Source organism: Lupinus angustifolius, chromosome LG19 (assembly GCF_001865875.1).
Source record: "Lupinus angustifolius cultivar Tanjil chromosome LG19, LupAngTanjil_v1.0, whole genome shotgun sequence".
NCBI classification, from domain to species: Eukaryota; Viridiplantae; Streptophyta; class Magnoliopsida; order Fabales; family Fabaceae; genus Lupinus; species Lupinus angustifolius.
The window spans coordinates 17391653-17409903 of NC_032027.1; the positions used below are offsets into that span (position 1 = coordinate 17391653).

Sequence of the window (18251 nt, forward strand, 5' to 3'; positions counted from 1 at the left end):
GATTCTTTCAGAATACCATTAATGCATTCTGCAAGATTAGTGGTGATTTGGCTGTACCACTTCCCTTGGTTGTATGTTTGACTCCATTTTTTTTGGAATCTGGTCCAACCATGCTCTAGCCCTCAGATTTTTTATGCAACAAATTCAGCATCTGCTCGAACCGTGGTTGCATCAACTCATAGCTAAAAATTGAATATAAATTTATTAAATTCCACAATATAAAAATTATTTATAAATTTAAAATATAAATAAAACGTACCCATTTTTACGACATTGACTTTGATATTAAAATATCATAATTCCTTACTGAAATTACTAGCCAGATGACGAATACAATAAATTGATTATGCACTAGACCATCCTGTCAACTCACTTCAGAGTGCAGCTAACAAACCTGTCATCCTATCTGATATGACACTTGTAGAATTGGTTTGCAATATTCAAACTATTCAATGCATGGTGTAAAAGTCCAAAATACTCTATCTAGAATGAATCGCCTAGGGTCTTCTATGTCATCTACAATATGGTAACGTACTTGATATTTCACAATTGTGTCGGGTGAGAAATTCTACACATCAGTCATCTAATGTGATAAGTCATTGTATGATCCTCTCAGTCACAAAAAATTTGGGCCAGTGTCATTTGCTTTGCAGTCCACGCCTTTCTATGTGTAATTGTATAACCAAAACGACTAACAACCTCATTCACGAGTGTCTTAACTAGTATCCTCATATCTACATATACCAAATTAATAACAAGGTCTGAAATAAATAATGAATTAATTTTGTTGTGATCTTAAGAAACTAACATAGATACACAACTGTGTGTTCCACTAATTTTTTTAATCTCCCAAATATCACACTTAACGTTAAGAGAAGTGTGAATTCGTCATTCACTTCCTGCACCAAGATGTTTACATTAGCCAACATATCTATCTAGCTTGGACTATACAACAACATAGTAAAAAAAAATTAATATCAAATTCTCTAATAGCATTTACGAAAAATGGTGATGGAGTAGTATATGTTACACTACAAGATGAACTATCATCGGACTCGAGCTCCATATCATCACTACATATCTTGATGTCCTCTTCACCAATAAAATTATTAACAATATCCCTAACAATAATCATCTACATTTAACAAGTAAGAAAATTAAAACAATAATTTATAACAAATGACAAATAAACTAAAGTTAGAAGAATAAAATAAAATGTAATAATATATTAACCTCATGAATTTTAATAAGATTTGGTAGTTGGATCAATAACTTTAAGTGGCTATATCCTTCTTTCCCTCAACAAAAATAACTCCTAAGAACCGTGTATGCTCTTTTTTGATACTTTTTTTATATACTTACCGTGTATGCTCTTTGTGCAGAGAAGAGAAGAGCAGGGTTAAGGAAATTGGTTCCTTTGTGCATGAATATATAATGTGTGGATGTATATACAAAAAATAACACTCGCCAATATAATTGGCGAGTACAAAAAATTAAATTGATATTGCCGAGTTTAACTTAAAAAAACAAAACCTACACTAGACAATGGATTTTTTAGTACATAAAATATATTATTAGCCAAAAAAAACTCATACCCTATTACCGATTATGTTTTAGGTAAATAAAAAAAAGAAGGAAACACTCTTGCCCTATTGTTTATTAAAAAATATATATATACAATAAAATATACAACATGGTTGCCTAGTCTTGTATGTGGCAAAAAAAAAAAAAAAAGTAAGAAACTTGACAATCACATTGTTGAGCTTTTAAAAAGTGAGCTACTTTATAATTATTTTAAAAGGTGCACAAAAACCATAGTTATTAATATCGTACTAGTATCAAACCGATCAGAGTATTAATACAGTGGTATAATAGTTCAACCAATGATTTAGTAATAAATTGTATGTTGGTTAAACCGTTTCCCGGTATAATGCTTATATATATATATATATAACTTGTAACAATTTTTTTTAAATAAGTAAATACTCAAATTTCTAATCGATATTATAGTTTACTAAGAATTCTCATAAATTAATAACTTTAACAAATCTAAAATCTAAATTGAAAACATAGATATCAAACTATAAATAGTTGTCCATGATACACAAGTTCACAACTCATTCTACAAAACATATTATAAATTTAGAACATTAACATCAAGAAGTCAAAATTGTCTCATACCAATGTCCGATTTTTTCATCATTTGAGCCTAAATACCCCTAGGACTTTATTAAATGTTATCTATAAAATATCATTTTGATGTAGCAAAAGTTGTTTTCCTAAAAACTAATTTAAGCCAAAACACCCTAGGAAAAGTATAACATTATTTGACATAGGTTTTCAAATGAATATACAAATGCATGTAAATTGCTATTAAGTTTGCTAATGAAACTAACTACCATACAAAAGTGCAATACTCAAAACCTGTATGAACAATCCATTTGATAAAACTTATATTATTATTACATTACTCATTTAAGGTTAACTAGAACTGCAAATTTGGTATACTTTATGCAAGATTAAGAAGTAAATTAACCAAATTACCAATTACCAAATGCTCATAAACTCAATTGCCTAATCTAATAAAATAGTAGTCATGATAGTGATGATATGCACTTAGATAAAACAATTTTATGAAACTGTAATACTTAATACTCAATAAGATAAACAATTCATCTCCAATTTCATGAAAACATGGATTACTAATTCTTGGGCACATTTAATCCAACAACAGTGAAAATTGGAGCAATATTAAGATTCTTCTGTAAACTCTTAAATCTAATTTTAAAATCAAGGTATAGATAAGATCATGAATAACCTATCTTCCATTGAAGAGGCTAAACTAGCAAATAAGTTAATTAAACAAATAGAAGAACCAAGTAAGGAAGATTCACTTTATAACAGCAACTAAAAATCCTAACCTTGTGAGATGATATAAGTTGAGTGATGTAACATAGATGATGTGCAACTCTACAAGGAATAGATTGGAACAACAATGGCGTTAACTCCAGAAGGGTTGAACACTTGAATCGTTGAAGAGGTGCAGAAGAATTGAAGAAGGGTTGAAGAATGAAGAGGTTTGAACCGTGTGGGAAATTAAAAGTTTAAAACCCTCCACCCTAAAACAACCTTGTTTAGAGGTGATTTAAAAAATATATTTGTCTAAACTGGCCGATTTAGTCAAATTTCGACCAGTTTTAGTTAATTCCAGCCATTTTGTATTATTTTTAATATTTGGTCAATACGACAACTATATTGTACTAGTTATGGGTCCGATTCATTGGTTTTTCGGTCGAACAAGCCAGTATAGTATGGTTGGACAAAAATTATAGTTGCACCGAGCACATAAATTTGAAATTTGTGCGTTGAATTGAAGCATATAATTTTGTGGGTATATATTGAATTTGGTTACGGGCCCAAGCCAAACCAAGTCTGAGATTGTTATATATGTTCTATGAAAAAGTAAAACCCTAATTAACTTTGAAAAATGGCACAGAAGCAGAAACGCCCTTCCCCTCACGATGTTCCACCGTCCGTTTCTTCCGATGATGAACCAATCCCTTCATCTCAACCCGAATCTGAAAAAGAAGAAGAAGAAGATCGTGATGAACAACCTTCTTCCGAAGAAGAAGAAGAAGACGATGATGAAGAAGAGGAAAAAACTCAACCTCAATCCAAAAACCCTAAATCCGCTGATTCTTCTGAATCCGTCACCGATTCTGATTCTGGATCCGAATCTGAATCAGAATCACGTGATGCTTCCAATTACCAAATCCAACCCAAACCCCTTGCTTTGAAGCCAGTTGATGAAACTCCTGTTAAGGTGAATTCGAAATCGTCGAAGCGCCCTGTTGAGAGTAACGGTAGCGGCGATGCGAGTCGTGCTAAGAAGAAAAAAGTTACAGATGCTGCTGCTGCAGCTGTTGCTGCTTCTTCAGAGAATAGCGATGATGAAGATGATGATGATGATGATGGTGATGGTGATGGAAAAGCTGCTGAAGTGAAGAAATCATCTGGTGCTGTTTCTGATTCTAAGAGTATTCCATTTCAGAGATTGTTTAGTGAGGAAGATGAGATTGCTATACTCAATGGAATGATTGAATTCAAGAAAACAACTGGGAATGATCCTTTTAGATTTATTAATTTTTTTCACCGTTTTGTGAGTAAATCGCTTCATATTGATGCGTCGAGCAACCAGTTGAAGGATAAGATTCAGAGGCTGAAGAGGAAGTTCAATGCCAATGCTAAAAAGAAGAGTTTTTCTAAACGCCACGACGAAGAAGCATTTGAATTGTCTAAGAAGATTTGGGGCAATGCTGGTGGTTCCAATGAAATAGTGGAGAAAGCCAAGTCTAATGGAAAAGCTCTGAAAAGTGCAATGAAGGAAGGTAGCAAAGGGAATGATGTTCCTTTGAAATCAAAACCTGAACCAAAACAGGAGGTGAAATCATTAATGGATTCGAAGGATTCGAAGGAGGAAGCTGTGAATATGGAAACTGTTGAGAAGACTGATATTCCTTTGAGTATAGCGCAAGGTTTTGGTTCGTATGGGCTGAATGAGAATATGACGAAGAAGGCTTTGGATTTAATGGGTGCATCAGACAGGGCAAAATTGGAGAAACAATGGAAGGAATTCGAAGCTGCAGAGTTTGAGGCGTCTGTGAAACGTCTAGAACTAGTTGCGAAGCATGCTAGGTTGATATGGGAGGCATACGAGGCATCAAATCATTAGGATTGTGCTTGGTATATGATTTTGGCCTTTTTGGGTACTATGATCTATGTTCTGGTACTATTTGTTTAGCTTTATTTTTGTGGTACTCTGGCATATTTTTATCTACTGTTCAGTTAAACTGTGTCTATCTCGTAGTCTAGTATATTGTCTAGTTTCGCTATCGATGTTTTGAAAATGATGTTTGCGGAAGTTTCTTGGAATTGTGGCATTGATGATATCTCTTTAGAGATCATTGGAACTTGGATGATGATATCTCTTTAATCAGTAACATGTTTCGCTGCATGTAGCATCGTATCGCTTGAGATGATCACGATGTTAGTTAAATTGTTTTTGAAATGTTTCATTATTACTATTTCTCAACTATCGCTGTCATGTTGCGATTGGTATGCATCATTACATTAGCTGTAAGAATTTATACTTTGGTAACCTTATGTTGTTACGCAAGGTGAATTTTTTATCCTCCAATAAAATTAGTAACCTTGAGTTGTTAACTCAGGCCCCAATGAAATCTTGATCCACCAATAAAATTGGTAACCTTGTGACTTTGTGAGGTTCAAATGATGAAAATCTGATTTGAGAACAGCGGTGTCTCGCAGATACAGATATGATTGTGGTTTGTGAAGTATATGTCCCTCAACCTTGGATTGTTGGATTTCCCTAATACTAAGGTCTCACTTGTTTGAAATTACCTGTGATAGACTATATGATGAGTATGGTTGTTTTTATGCTTGAATACTTCTGTATTTGGTCATTTATAACTCATCTGCAATACTTATTAACCCCTAAGTAAACTATAGCAATTTGTTTCTTTAATTTAATAAAGCTGAACTTGTGTAGTTTCATCATCTTCATACTCTACGTTGGTTCTGCCTTTATCAATGGCCTTTATTAACACTGATTATGACAAAACTTGCTGAGCTATCTTTCCCTGCAAAGCAAATACTTGATACCCATTCTTTACTTTTTTGGTGGATATAGATTTGAACCCAAACACAAAGCCATGAGATTTATTTTGATGAAGCAAATAGAACTTTTGAAATTGAACACTGGGAGCAAGTGAGCAAGATTTGTATTGATTTGGTAAAGGTGTTCAAATTGCTGAAAGATATTGAGGTGGCTTGTTCTTCCAGTCTAGCAGTGTTATTTTTTGCAGATAAGGATTTTGTATTCATCTTTTTCAACTCTTCATTCTTCTATCGTATTTTCATTTGCTTCCTCAAATTGAAACACAAACTGCAATCAAAGTAACTATGAAGTGGGAATACAAGCATACATTTTGAACTAACTAAACTAAGGGATATTTATCTTATAAAAGAAGTGAAAAATAAACCACCCACTTCTCATCAGAATAGATCATTACAAAAATTATCATCTTTAGATAATGTGAGGCCTGCCAAACTTTTAAGAGTAAATATTTTTTTTAGTCCCTCAATTTTTGATTTTACTAGTTTGGTCATCAAAAACTGGAAAACTCAAAAATCCCAAAATTTTGTAAATGTGTTAAATTAGTCAATTTTAGGGTTAATTAATTTTCATCAAGTATTGTAAAATATGTTACCAATGATTTTTTTAGAACCATTTTAAGATTGTGCATGAACGAGCTTTTCCTTGGGCCCTTTTTGTGGGGTGTTGCTAGGACTGTGCATGATCAACCACTATCCCAATATAGTACTATCATGGAGAATTTGAAATGGAAGAGTTTGCTAACATGATATCATTCATCTCCATGTGCAAAATCCACAAGAGATTCTCATTCACCATTGCATTAATTTAAGAGTTTAACTTGTATATGTTGTTAGTAAATAAAATTTATATACAATTAATATATCATCCATTTATTAATGATAAATATTACTTTTATTAAAAGAGTTTAAAATCTATGCATTGACAGTGTAAAGTTTTTTACATTGTCAGTACGTCATCCACCATTGACTTGTATTATTTTTATTTGAGAATCAATAGTGGTTAACAAATCAATGGTTCATGATTGCTGATATTATAAAAAACTCCTACACTGTCAAAATATATATATATATATATATTAAATCTTTATTAAAAAACAATAACGACTAATACATCAATGATAAATCATACACAAAAATTTGATTAGTTCAACATCTATACAATGTCAATGTAAAAATTTATATATAGTCATTACACTCCATCATTCATTGTATTACTTTTTTTTAAATAGTCAATAATAATATATAAAATTCATACATTATGGATATATATATATAACTTTTTTTTCTAATTTAATTTTAGAATACATAATACTATAAAATATTAAAGTGAGTGGGAGCCTCAACGTCAAACAAGACCGTTGTGTTCAACTATTTTTTTTTAATAATTTAGAAAGGAACCGGTTTTTGTTCCGGTTCAAACTCGTATTTACAAGAGAGGAGCATGTTTTAGTTGAACCGCGAGATTCAAATTCAAATTTCACTGTCTCTCTCTTCTCTTCTCTTCTCTGCAAACTCTAACATCACCATTTCCAATTCCCAAATCACTCACTTTCTATTTCCGAAGCTTCACCCATGGCTTCTCGTAACCAGAATAGGCCTCCTCGCAGCCCCAACACTGTACTTTACTATTTTACCCTCTCTCTTTTTTTCTCTATGATTTTTCTCATGTAATTTTATCATAGTACTATATGAAAATAGCCATTGATTTAGTTCGGTAACGGTGGATCAAAGTTAGGGTTAGTTAAATTGGCTCAAATGGGTGTATGAAATGTGTTTTCTTTTTTGATTTGGTTACAGAGAAAGGTAGGTACAGAAGAAATTCCTTTAGACAAGCGTAGAAGAATTGTAGGGGCACGAGGAAGGGATCCATTTGGTGTAATCAGTAACAAGCCGGAGGATGTCGCGAATGCCGAAGGCTCCGAATGTAGCACTGTTGTTGTTGACTTCACTAGTGAGGAAGTTGAGGCACTGCTTAATCAGAGAATGAAAAAGGGGAATTCTTATGATAAGGTTTCTATTAACTTATCTAAAAGGATGATGATTTTTTAATTTAATTGTTGATTTTTAAGCTTGATTTTGGGTTTTTATTTTTTTTTACAGAAAGAAATGGACCATAGGGCAGATCTTGTTAAGCGTTTAAAACTTTGCGTTCGATGGTATAAAAGGGTTGAAGAAGGGTATATCCAGGAAAAGGAAAAGCTTCGGATTGAACTTCAATCTGCTGAGAAGAAGTGCATTGACACTGGTAAGTTTTATCTTAATTGAATTTGTCAATTTTGTGATAAGTTGACAATTGAATTTGTCATTTTTTGTGTACTTTCGCTTTCAGAGACCGAGATGAAGAATAAGATAGAGGAGTTGAATGAGACCATAACTAATCTGAGGATGACAATTTCCTCTTTAGAAGAGAGAATTGCAAAGGAAGAATCAGATAAATTGGTAAGGTTGATTGCTAAAATGTGTGATTGGATATTTGTTGCCTTTTTTCCTTTGCTTGATGATGTCATTTGTTGCGGTTTATAATTAGGAAGCTATAGATTGTTATAGAAAAGAAAAGGAAGCCAGAAGTGTGGCTGAGAAGTTGCAAGCTTGTCTTTCAACTGAGCTCGAGAAAGTCCGAGATGAGAAATCAGCTGCTGAGCGGAAGGTAAAACTATGCTATAATGTGGACAATTTACAATTATCCTTACATAACAACTCTTTTCATTCTTGTAAATGTTGTTGTGTATTTAATAATACATTGTTTTGTTTATTGGTTTATTATTCTTGCAGCTTGTTTATTGTATTACTCTGATGTATTTCACTTATGAAATTGTCGAGTTTTGCAGGCTATTTCAAATGAGGATTTGTACAAGAGATCACAAGAGTATAATATGAGTCTGCAGCAGTATAATAGTCGCCTTCAGTCAGACCTAGAAACAACTAATGAAGCACATAAACGACTGGAAACAGAGAAAGCTACCATTGTTGAGAATCTCAGCAATGTAAGGGCCCACAATAAAGCGTTGCAGGATCAGTTGTCATCTCTTAAGGTGAGTTGTTTCGGCGTCATATTTGATTTGAATTTTGTTGAATGTTATCTTCATAAGTTTGATTAACTGAGAGTTTTAATTAATGATTTTTCCCATTGATATTGTAAAATGTTTACAGATCAAGTGAAATGTATGTGAATATTGAGTTTTTTATAGCTTTACTTGCAGTTCTTCTATTGGTTACACTGATATACATTGATACATCTTCTTAGACATTGGAATTTCAACTTGCATGATAATTTTAACTTATCATAACTCATAAGTAGCCTCATTGTGAAGAGCAGCAAAATACAAATAATTTGGACATGAAACCTTGTGTTTTAATGCCTACATTTATTCAGCATAAGTATATTAACTGTCTCCTGTTTTTGGTGCTTGGTTCCCTTGTTTTTTGTTTCTCAGGCCTCACAGGATGACATTACAAAGCAGAAGGAGATGTTGGTAAATGACACGAGTTGCCTTCGGGAAGAATTAAAACAAATTAGAGATGATCGTGATCGTCAACTAGGACAAGTGCAAACTTTAGCTGAAGAAGTATCAAAATACAAAGAATATACAGGGAAATCAGTTGCCCAATTGGATACCTTGACAATTAAAACAAATGCTCTTGAGGTTTGTTGTATTGTTTTGTTTTTACCGTTTTCTTTTTTATTTTGACATTTTCATTTATTATTTTTGAACTCTTGTGTTCATTAGATTTAAAACCTAACTGATAGTGGTTTTTCTTATAGGAGACATGTTCTTATCAGAGGGAGGAAATACTTAAGCTGCAGCAGCAACTGATTGCTGAAAAGGAGAAATCAAAGGTAAGTCCTTTAAAAAAATGAACTTCCTGGAATACTTGCTTAACTTCATTAAAACATTACAGGAATAAATGATTAAATGGCTTTGGTTGGTTTTTTGCTTGAGGAATTGTCAATTATTACCACAATTAGTTCATATTTGTTATGTAAAACTAACTTTTGTTTTCTCCTTGCTTAGATGGCTAACTTATCTGCTTCCGAAACTAGAATAGTGTTTGAAGATCAGCAAAGAACCATACATGAATTACAAGAAAGATTAGCAGATAAAGAATTCCAAGTAATTGAAGGAGAGAAATTAAGGAAAAAGTTGCATAACACTATACTGGTAAATGCTTTTTTACGGAATATTTGTTTTTGTCTAAAATATTTCCACATTTTTTTGCCAGTTGTGTGGCATAATAGATCAATGGTGTCCAATTATTTCTGTTTGTAGGAGCTAAAAGGAAATATTCGTGTGTTCTGTCGGGTGCGTCCCTTACTACCAGATGATGCTACTGGAATGGACATGGTTGTTTCTTACCCTACGTCAACAGAAGCTCATGGCCAGAGCATTGATTTGATACAAAGTGGTATACACAAGCTTCTTCCTCCCTTCCCTGGTTCTACTATTTCTAAAATTCAATAGTTGATGTGCCTATTTAAGTATTATAATATTATCCTTAAACAATAAACAGGGCAGAAGTATCCATTTACATTTGACAAGGTATTCAATCATGATGCTTCTCAGCAGGATGTTTTCACAGAGATATCACAGTTGGTACAGAGTGCACTTGATGGGTACAAGGTAATTTCGACTTTGCCTCGTTTTGATTCATTAAGAAACTTAAGATTGACAACTCATAATATTGTAATGTGGAAAATTGCTTTTGTTATTTGTAGTTGGCTTCGGGGGATAATGAATTCTTTTAAATTCCATTCAATGATTGCTTTTCAGATCATACAAAATTTCATGTTTTTTTTTACTTCTAGCAAAATACAAATGTGTTGCTATAGCCTATATGAGACTAGTTAGAGATTTAACCGATTTCTTTTACTTTTTCTCCATTTTTTGATGTACAGTATGTGTAATTGTTGGTTTGCACTTAATCATGGGAATTTATTTTCAATTGCTTTAGTTGATGTTGTATTTCTGTGATCTTTATCTCAGCTCCCCAAGATTTGGCAACTCTGGCCTTGAAGTTGAACACATTTGTTATTTAAAATTGCTATTATATACAACGAATTGTGGCATGATATTTTGGCCACATAAACTTCGGTTATATTTGAGTACACTATCATGTGTTTGTTATCTTTGTGTGTAATGGCAACTCTTGGGCTTGGTTCTTGTAAAAGACACCTTTTTTCTTCATTAAACACAACACTATTGTTGACATTTCTGAATGGGAACTTTTCTTTTCTTTCACTATTAATCTATGCCTTGCTTTGCCTGATAAAGGGATTATGGTTTGTTATTGCAGGTCTGCATATTTGCTTATGGGCAGACAGGTTCAGGCAAGACATACACAATGATGGGTAGACCTGATGCTCCCGATCTGAAAGGGTTGATACCACGTTCTCTTGAACAGATATTCCAGATTAGCCAGTCCCTTAAAAATCAAGGGTGGAAGTACAAAATGCAGGTTAATATATTTTTTATCTTGCTTTTCATGACATTCCATTTATAAGAACAAAACACTGACAACCTTTTTAAAATGTCTTTAGGCTTCAATACTTGAAATATATAATGAGACCATCAGGGATTTGTTAGCAAATCGGTCCAGTGGTATTGACCCAACGCGAACAGAAAATGGTGTCCCTGGAAAGCAGTACACTATTAAACACGACGCTAATGGAAATACGCATGTTACAGACCTCACCGTAGTGGATGTTTGTAGTGTAAATGAGATTTCCTCCCTCCTGCAGAAGGCTGCACAAAGCAGGTAAGCTTGAAACCTGCAAAAGCAATAGTGCAAGAGTGCATGTGCTTGTTACGAAGAACAAGTGTTGTCCCTTTCAATTAAACAGTTGTTGAAGATGTCAAGTTTATAATGAAATTTAGTGCACCTTTATTCAGTTGGAACTTGGAAGATTTAACACTTAACATATCATATACAAATAAAATTTGCACTTGTTTATCATTAGATATTAAAAGAAAGCATTGTGTCCTTTATGTTTCTAAAGGTCAGTGGGAAGAACGCAGATGAATGAGCAGTCATCACGAAGCCACTTTGTCTTTACTTTGCGTATATGCGGGACTAACGAGGTACTTATTTCTTTCTGATACATTACTATATTTTTTACAGTTGTTTTACCTTGATACCATTTTATGATGTGCCTTTTTCTCATTTGTAGAACACTGAACAACAAGTGCAAGGTGTGTTAAATTTGATTGATCTAGCTGGAAGTGAAAGACTGTCAAGGAGTGGGGCAACTGGGGACCGTTTGAAGGAAACTCAGGTGTGTCTTGATTTGCGTTATTATGAACTTAGCTCTATGTCGATACTCGATAACTCTATTTTATTTATTACACAAGTAGTGAAGTTTTACAATGTTTTCAGGCTATCAACAAAAGTCTTTCCTCTTTGAGTGATGTTATATTTGCATTGGCAAGGAAAGAGGAGCATGTTCCTTTCAGGAATTCAAAACTGACATACCTTCTCCAAGTATGCTAAGCTATTAAACTTGTTTAATTTTCATTCATTCTTATTCGGGAAGTTATATAATGTGTGTTGGAACTAAAGGCTGTGTTTTGGTGACCACGTTGGACGAACCAATTGACAAATTAAGTAACAAGATTTGTTGATGTTATGACCTGAGTATGATTGGTTCCAGAGATTTGGTTTCTCTCAATTTAATTAATTGACTGTTGAAAATTTGGCTCTGGTATTTTGGCATGCCGAACTTACACAACATGCTGCAACATTGTGAATTATTTTTTATGTTGATGTTAGAATGTTGCATACAAGTTTAGTTCAGGAGTTTCATTTACTCAACTCTGTTTTTTCCTATGGTATATACACAATTATATATCTTATCACAGATGGTTCACTAAACAAAATGCTTATCATAGTTTCCTATGGCATATACATAATTATATTGCTTACACAGAAGGATCACTAAACAATTTGCTTGACATATACTTCAGCTACATGAACCAAACTATTTAAATGTTCCTTTTAATCCCCTTAACTTGCTTTCTGTTGTTTGCATATGGCAGCCATGCCTTGGTGGGGATTCCAAAACTCTGATGTTTGTGAACATCTCACCTGATCCATCTTCAACCGGCGAGTCACTTTGTTCTCTTCGATTTGCTGCCAGAGTAAACGCCTGTGAGATTGGCATTCCGCGGCGTCAGACATCTACAAAGTCCTTTGATTCTTCTCGTTTGAGCTATGGCTAAAACAGTTCTTCTGCCTAGCCACACTCATCATTAATCCATAACCAAAGAGTAAAAATGAAGTGTTCTGTTCTGCGATAATTGTAACTTTGTGAACTTCCAAGATTCCAGCATGTATAAATTGATTGTAGAGGCTTGGCTTTAGCCTCCAAAGTACTACTTATGATTTGTATTGTAGCATTTGCCTGTGACATGATAATGTTCAATTTATTTGAGTAGTTTGTTTATTCTAATTTCTGTGCAAAAACATGCGTTTGTAACATTTTTTTTATGTGCATTAAGGTTGTCCTAGCTTAGAATTATCTCTTTTGACAAGAGGAGATTGTGATATATCTCTTACAAAATTAACTATAATTTTTTACACATTATAATCATGTTATGTTATTTATAAGTTAATCATTAAAAAGTAAAATATAACTTCATGACATATATTACTGTCCAAAGGATTTGTATGAATATATTGAAAATTGTGGTTTATTTAGCTTGCAACAATTCTAAATAATAAGAAAAAATATTTATTGGCTATGTCGGGACTAGATTGCTCTCTTTAAGATATTTCATGGTATTGTTCAAAACGTACAAGCAAACTATTAAATATTAACCATACTTGTTCTTAAGATAAAATAATTCAGTTATTTGTTTTTGAATTCTTATTGCACTATAAGAATTGATCTTGAATACATCCATAATATGACTACTAATATTAATTATCAAAATACTAATGGTATGACTACCTGTGCTAATTCTTTTCCCAAAATCTGACTATTAGTGTCAGTTCTTGAAATTCCCAAAATTTGTCTCCTTGCGCCAATTCTAGTACCACAAAAACAAAGAGGGAGAAGTTGATTGAAAATGTGTCGACATATATTATGATGGAGAAAGAAGCTGAGGAATATAGAACACAACTTGGGACGAGAAAATATGAAGGGAGAAGACCTCTATTTATAGCTTGAGATCTCCAACGACCACCTTCATCCGACGACCTAGATGGGAAATTGTGTCCCACAAATGCCCATGAGATCTAATGGTCAAGAGGAGTCCAACGATCACATGACTGAATTCTCCTCCAGCTTGATGGAATCTTCTTCCCCACTCTCCTTACACTCCAACTGTGTGCTGACTCGGTCAACGCGTGCTACACGTATGTCGACTTTGCCACCCACACGTCCAAAAAGAAATAAAATAGAATAAAAATATTTGTTTAAAAAAGAATGTCGGACCCGAGACCAAGCTGAATCAATTTATAGAAATTATTAAACATGCTAGAATCGTACTCAATGCCTCTATCACTTTTAAGTTTTTTTATTTTCATGTCAAGTTTATTTTCAATTTCAATATATATACCTTAAACATGTCAAATGCTTCACTTTTATATTTTAGGATATACATATGTAAAGTGAGAGCAATCATCAATAAAAGATATAAAATAACGTTTACAATTTCTAATTAACGTCTCATTTTAACTCACATTTAACAGAGTATAACAATTCTAAAGGATCAAATTCTTGCACTACTAATTTATGTGTGTTCTTAACCATGTAGCAAAAAAATAATAATGTCTCGTGCGAATTTATGAGTAAATTACTAATATATATGATATTTGACCTACCAAAATTGGTCTATTTACAATCAATTATGATATTATACTAATATTATATAATTACAAAAATTTAAGGTAATTTTAAAGAAATTAGATTAATTTCTTTTTTTAAAAGAACATAAATTAGTTCGAAAAAATTGCAAACCAGAACACAATGACTTTTTTTAAAAACTAAATTTAAAACTATCTTTTAAAAACCGCAAGTAAATATGTTTATGAATAACCATTTCTTTAGATAGGGTGCCATATTTGAATTGGGATCTTTAACTTGAAGATAAGCACAGCTAAATTTAGTTAACTATATTACTTGTTGTATCTTTTAAACAATATTAGAATTGAAATTGGAATCTATGTTATTTTAAGATTCTTTGAGTCTGAATTTTAGATAAAGAACAATGATGGTTTAAGTGAAAAAACCTGATGAGTAAATAAATAAAATGATAATTGATTAAATTTCAAAATGAAGAATGATTATAATTTGACACCTACCATGACTCTATTATTAAAATTATATATTATGTATTTGACCTACTAATTGTTCTAATTATGCTTATTTACATACAATTAAGAAATTATAAAAATACTTACTATATAATCACAAAATTACGTATGATATTTTTTAGAAATCAGTTTTAATTTCTTTCTTTTTTTGAAATAACTACCATTTTGAGACATGGTACCATATTTGAATGAGAAAACAATGTGTGTGCCGACAGTGTATGAATTTTATACATTCTCTCTGCATTATCTACTATTCATATTTATTCATCGTTGACTCCTCAAAAATTAATTTAAATGAATGGTAGATGATGTAGTAATTGTATATAAATCTTTACACTGATAATGCATATCTTTCACTATATTTCAATTGGAATCTTCAAAAATGATTAAGTATACCTAAATTTGGTAAATATATTAATTGTCCTATTTTTATTTATCAAATTGGTATCTTTATTATTTTAATATTCTTTGAATTTTTGATAGATAACATTAATAATTCAAGTGAAAAACCTGATAAATAAATACTTTAAAAGAGTACTATTTGAATTTTAAATTGCGGAATGATTGTTTTTTGTGTGTGTAGAATTCAAAGATATTGTCCACTTCATATCAATTAACTATAAATTTTATTGTGGATCCGAACCTAATCAAACCGAACCGCTTATGAATGGTTCAGTTCGGTTTAATTTCATGGTTTTTTTTTTTTTTTTTTGCATCAATTAAAAGTTTAAATGTATTACAAGAAACATTGTTTTCCATAGAAGAAAAAACACTCATATTATTATAAAAAATATATATCATAAATAGATGAGTAAAAAAAATTGAAACTTATAATTACTTGTTAGTAACATATACAAAAATCATATAATTTAAGAAGAAAAAACGAATAATCACATATATAATAGTTCAGTCCATAATTAGTAACATATATATCTATTTAGTAACATACCTAATAATTTAGTAACATATATAATAATGACATATATAACATTACAATTTATAATTAATTAGTAACATATATAACAATATATGTATAACAATTTATGGTATATGTTAGTTAAAAAACTTAGTACCACAAAAATTAGAAGATATGTTATAAATTATCAACATTATGAGAAAGTAGCACAAATATATAACAATTTAGTAACTAGTAACCTATAATACTAACATAATAACAATGTAGTAACATGTATATCACTACAATTTATTCAAAATTAATAGTTTAAGTTACAAAATTGATTGAAGAATTCAAACAACACTATAACATTATCCCCTAATATTTATTTCTTTAATATGCAGTTCAGTAGCAACAGTTCATAAATTTATAAACTCGTGAGCTGAATCGAACACAAATGGTTTCTTAAAATAATAACCAAACCAAACCATATTTTGTCGTTTAGTTTGGTTCCAACAGTTTTGCGTTTTAAATGGAAAAATCTTATTATTAATGTTATATATTTATTTTCTATTTATTAGAATAAATTATATTGACACTCTCTAAACTTTAGTGAAATATATAAATTATTACTCTCTTTTTTATACATACATAAATCACTCCTATTTATATTTATACTTTACACTAACTACCCTTCAATGAGAAATATGTATGATTTTTTAAACAAAAAAACAATGATGATAATTAAGTTAAATACAATATGATATATTGTAGAGACAAATCTGAATAATATACGAATCAATACATCTTCATTATTTTTTGGTTAGTTACAAAATGCTTCAATAATTTTAATGGGGTATTGTTTAAATCACTCTTATACCATACTATAAAAACAAAAAGTAATGAAGATTTATTTGCTCGTATACTATTTGGAGTTGTCCCCATCGTATATCATATTTTGTTTAACTTAATTATACTTAACATTTTTTGTTTAAAAACTATACTTATCTCTCCTACATGGTGATCAATGTGTAATGTATGTATATAAAATTAGAGAGTTTGTGAAGGTGTTAAAAAGACAAGAATGATTTTTATAATTCGCTAAAAAGTTGGGGGTGTGAGGGTAATTTAATATATTTATTATTTATTAAAATTTTGAACTATCAAGATTGGTCTAATTATGTTTATTTACTTAAAATTAAGAAGTTATACTAATACTTACAATATAATTATTGAACTATATAAGATAATTTTTAGAGGAATGTATTTTTTATATGAAAGAGCCTAAATTAATCTGAAAAGAAAAGTACAAAAAAAACCTAATGATTTTTTTATAAATAATTTTAAAATCATATTTTTTAAATTCAAAATAAGAAAGTAAATATTATTCTTGAATAATTGTCCGTTTGAGATATTGTGCCATATTTGAAATATAATATTCCTCTTGAAAATATAGTAATAGTCAAACAATAATTTTATTAGGTATTGGTCAATTACACGAATTGAATGACATCAAAATATAATAAAGTATATAAACGTTCATTTTTTTTTTATCAAATTAGGGTTGAAATATTTGTTTTTAATATTATTTGAGTTTGAATTTTAATCTAAAATTATAATGGTTCATGTGGAAAACTTGATAAATAAATATTTAAAAAGAGAATTGTTTGAATTACATTTTTTTTTCAGAATGGATAGATATAATTGATCATAAAATGTATTAAAAATGTTAGGATAAAAAATATAAGTGAAGATATCATTACTCATTCCAATATAATGAAAGTCATACTAAACAACTTTATAACATACAAAGCATCACATTATATATCATGCTTATTAAATATTGAAGAAAGGAAAATCAATAGGGTCGTTCACCAATATAATTGCCTGGTGGAGAATAGCTACAAATAACAAAAACCCAGTTATTGTCACACTTAGCTCTAGCACACCCAAGATGAACAGAATCACGCCACACAATCTGAGTATAATGACCACGCTCATCATTTACACATGAATTAGAATCGTGATTATAGTTAGGTTTCTCAGTGAGTCAGAACTTCACAGCATCTGAACCCTTCATCTCACCATAACCCTCAGCCAGATTCTCACCATAAGGCCCATTAGAGTGCTCCATTTGGCAGTCTTTAATCTTCCCATTTGCATAGTTTTGAGCATAGGCTTCAAGGGTTTTGTTCCATGAGAGTGGACCAACACCAACCTCTTTCCTAGCTTGGGTGTGTACCTCAAGGAAGTCTGTAGGGGTATTTTGAGCTTGGCAAGTTGAGAACATGATGAAGAAAATGGTTGTGATCACAATGTATGGGGACTTCATTTTTCCTCTTGTTTG

At 31.3% G+C, this 18251-nt stretch overlaps 2 protein-coding genes and 1 pseudogene across 3 annotated transcripts; 2 read left to right on the forward strand and 1 right to left on the reverse strand.

Moving 5' to 3' along the window:
- On the forward strand, positions 3446-5887 carry LOC109334524 (GLABROUS1 enhancer-binding protein-like). The gene is made up of 2 exons (XM_019570346.1): positions 3446-4743; positions 5711-5887. The coding sequence occupies exon 1, from the start codon at positions 3488-3490 to the stop codon at positions 4730-4732; it is 1245 nt and encodes a 414-aa protein (XP_019425891.1). The 5' UTR covers positions 3446-3487; the 3' UTR covers positions 4733-4743; positions 5711-5887.
- LOC109334785 (kinesin-like protein KIN-14C) lies at positions 7100-12956 on the forward strand. 2 transcript variants are annotated; one of them, XM_019570731.1, is made up of 17 exons: positions 7100-7314; positions 7495-7707; positions 7798-7942; positions 8027-8136; positions 8225-8344; positions 8526-8729; positions 9132-9341; positions 9461-9535; positions 9711-9857; positions 9966-10101; positions 10207-10316; positions 10990-11151; positions 11234-11451; positions 11693-11774; positions 11864-11968; positions 12070-12174; positions 12729-12911. In XM_019570731.1, exons 1-17 carry the CDS (start codon positions 7270-7272, stop codon positions 12909-12911), a joined length of 2370 nt encoding a protein of 789 aa, XP_019426276.1. In that variant the 5' UTR covers positions 7100-7269. The 2 variants fall into 2 exon arrangements, with proteins under 2 accessions (XP_019426276.1, XP_019426275.1); XM_019570730.1 differs by having other exon boundaries at positions 7196-7314; positions 7489-7707; positions 12729-12956.
- Positions 17678-18251, reverse strand: LOC109334075 (annotated as a pseudogene).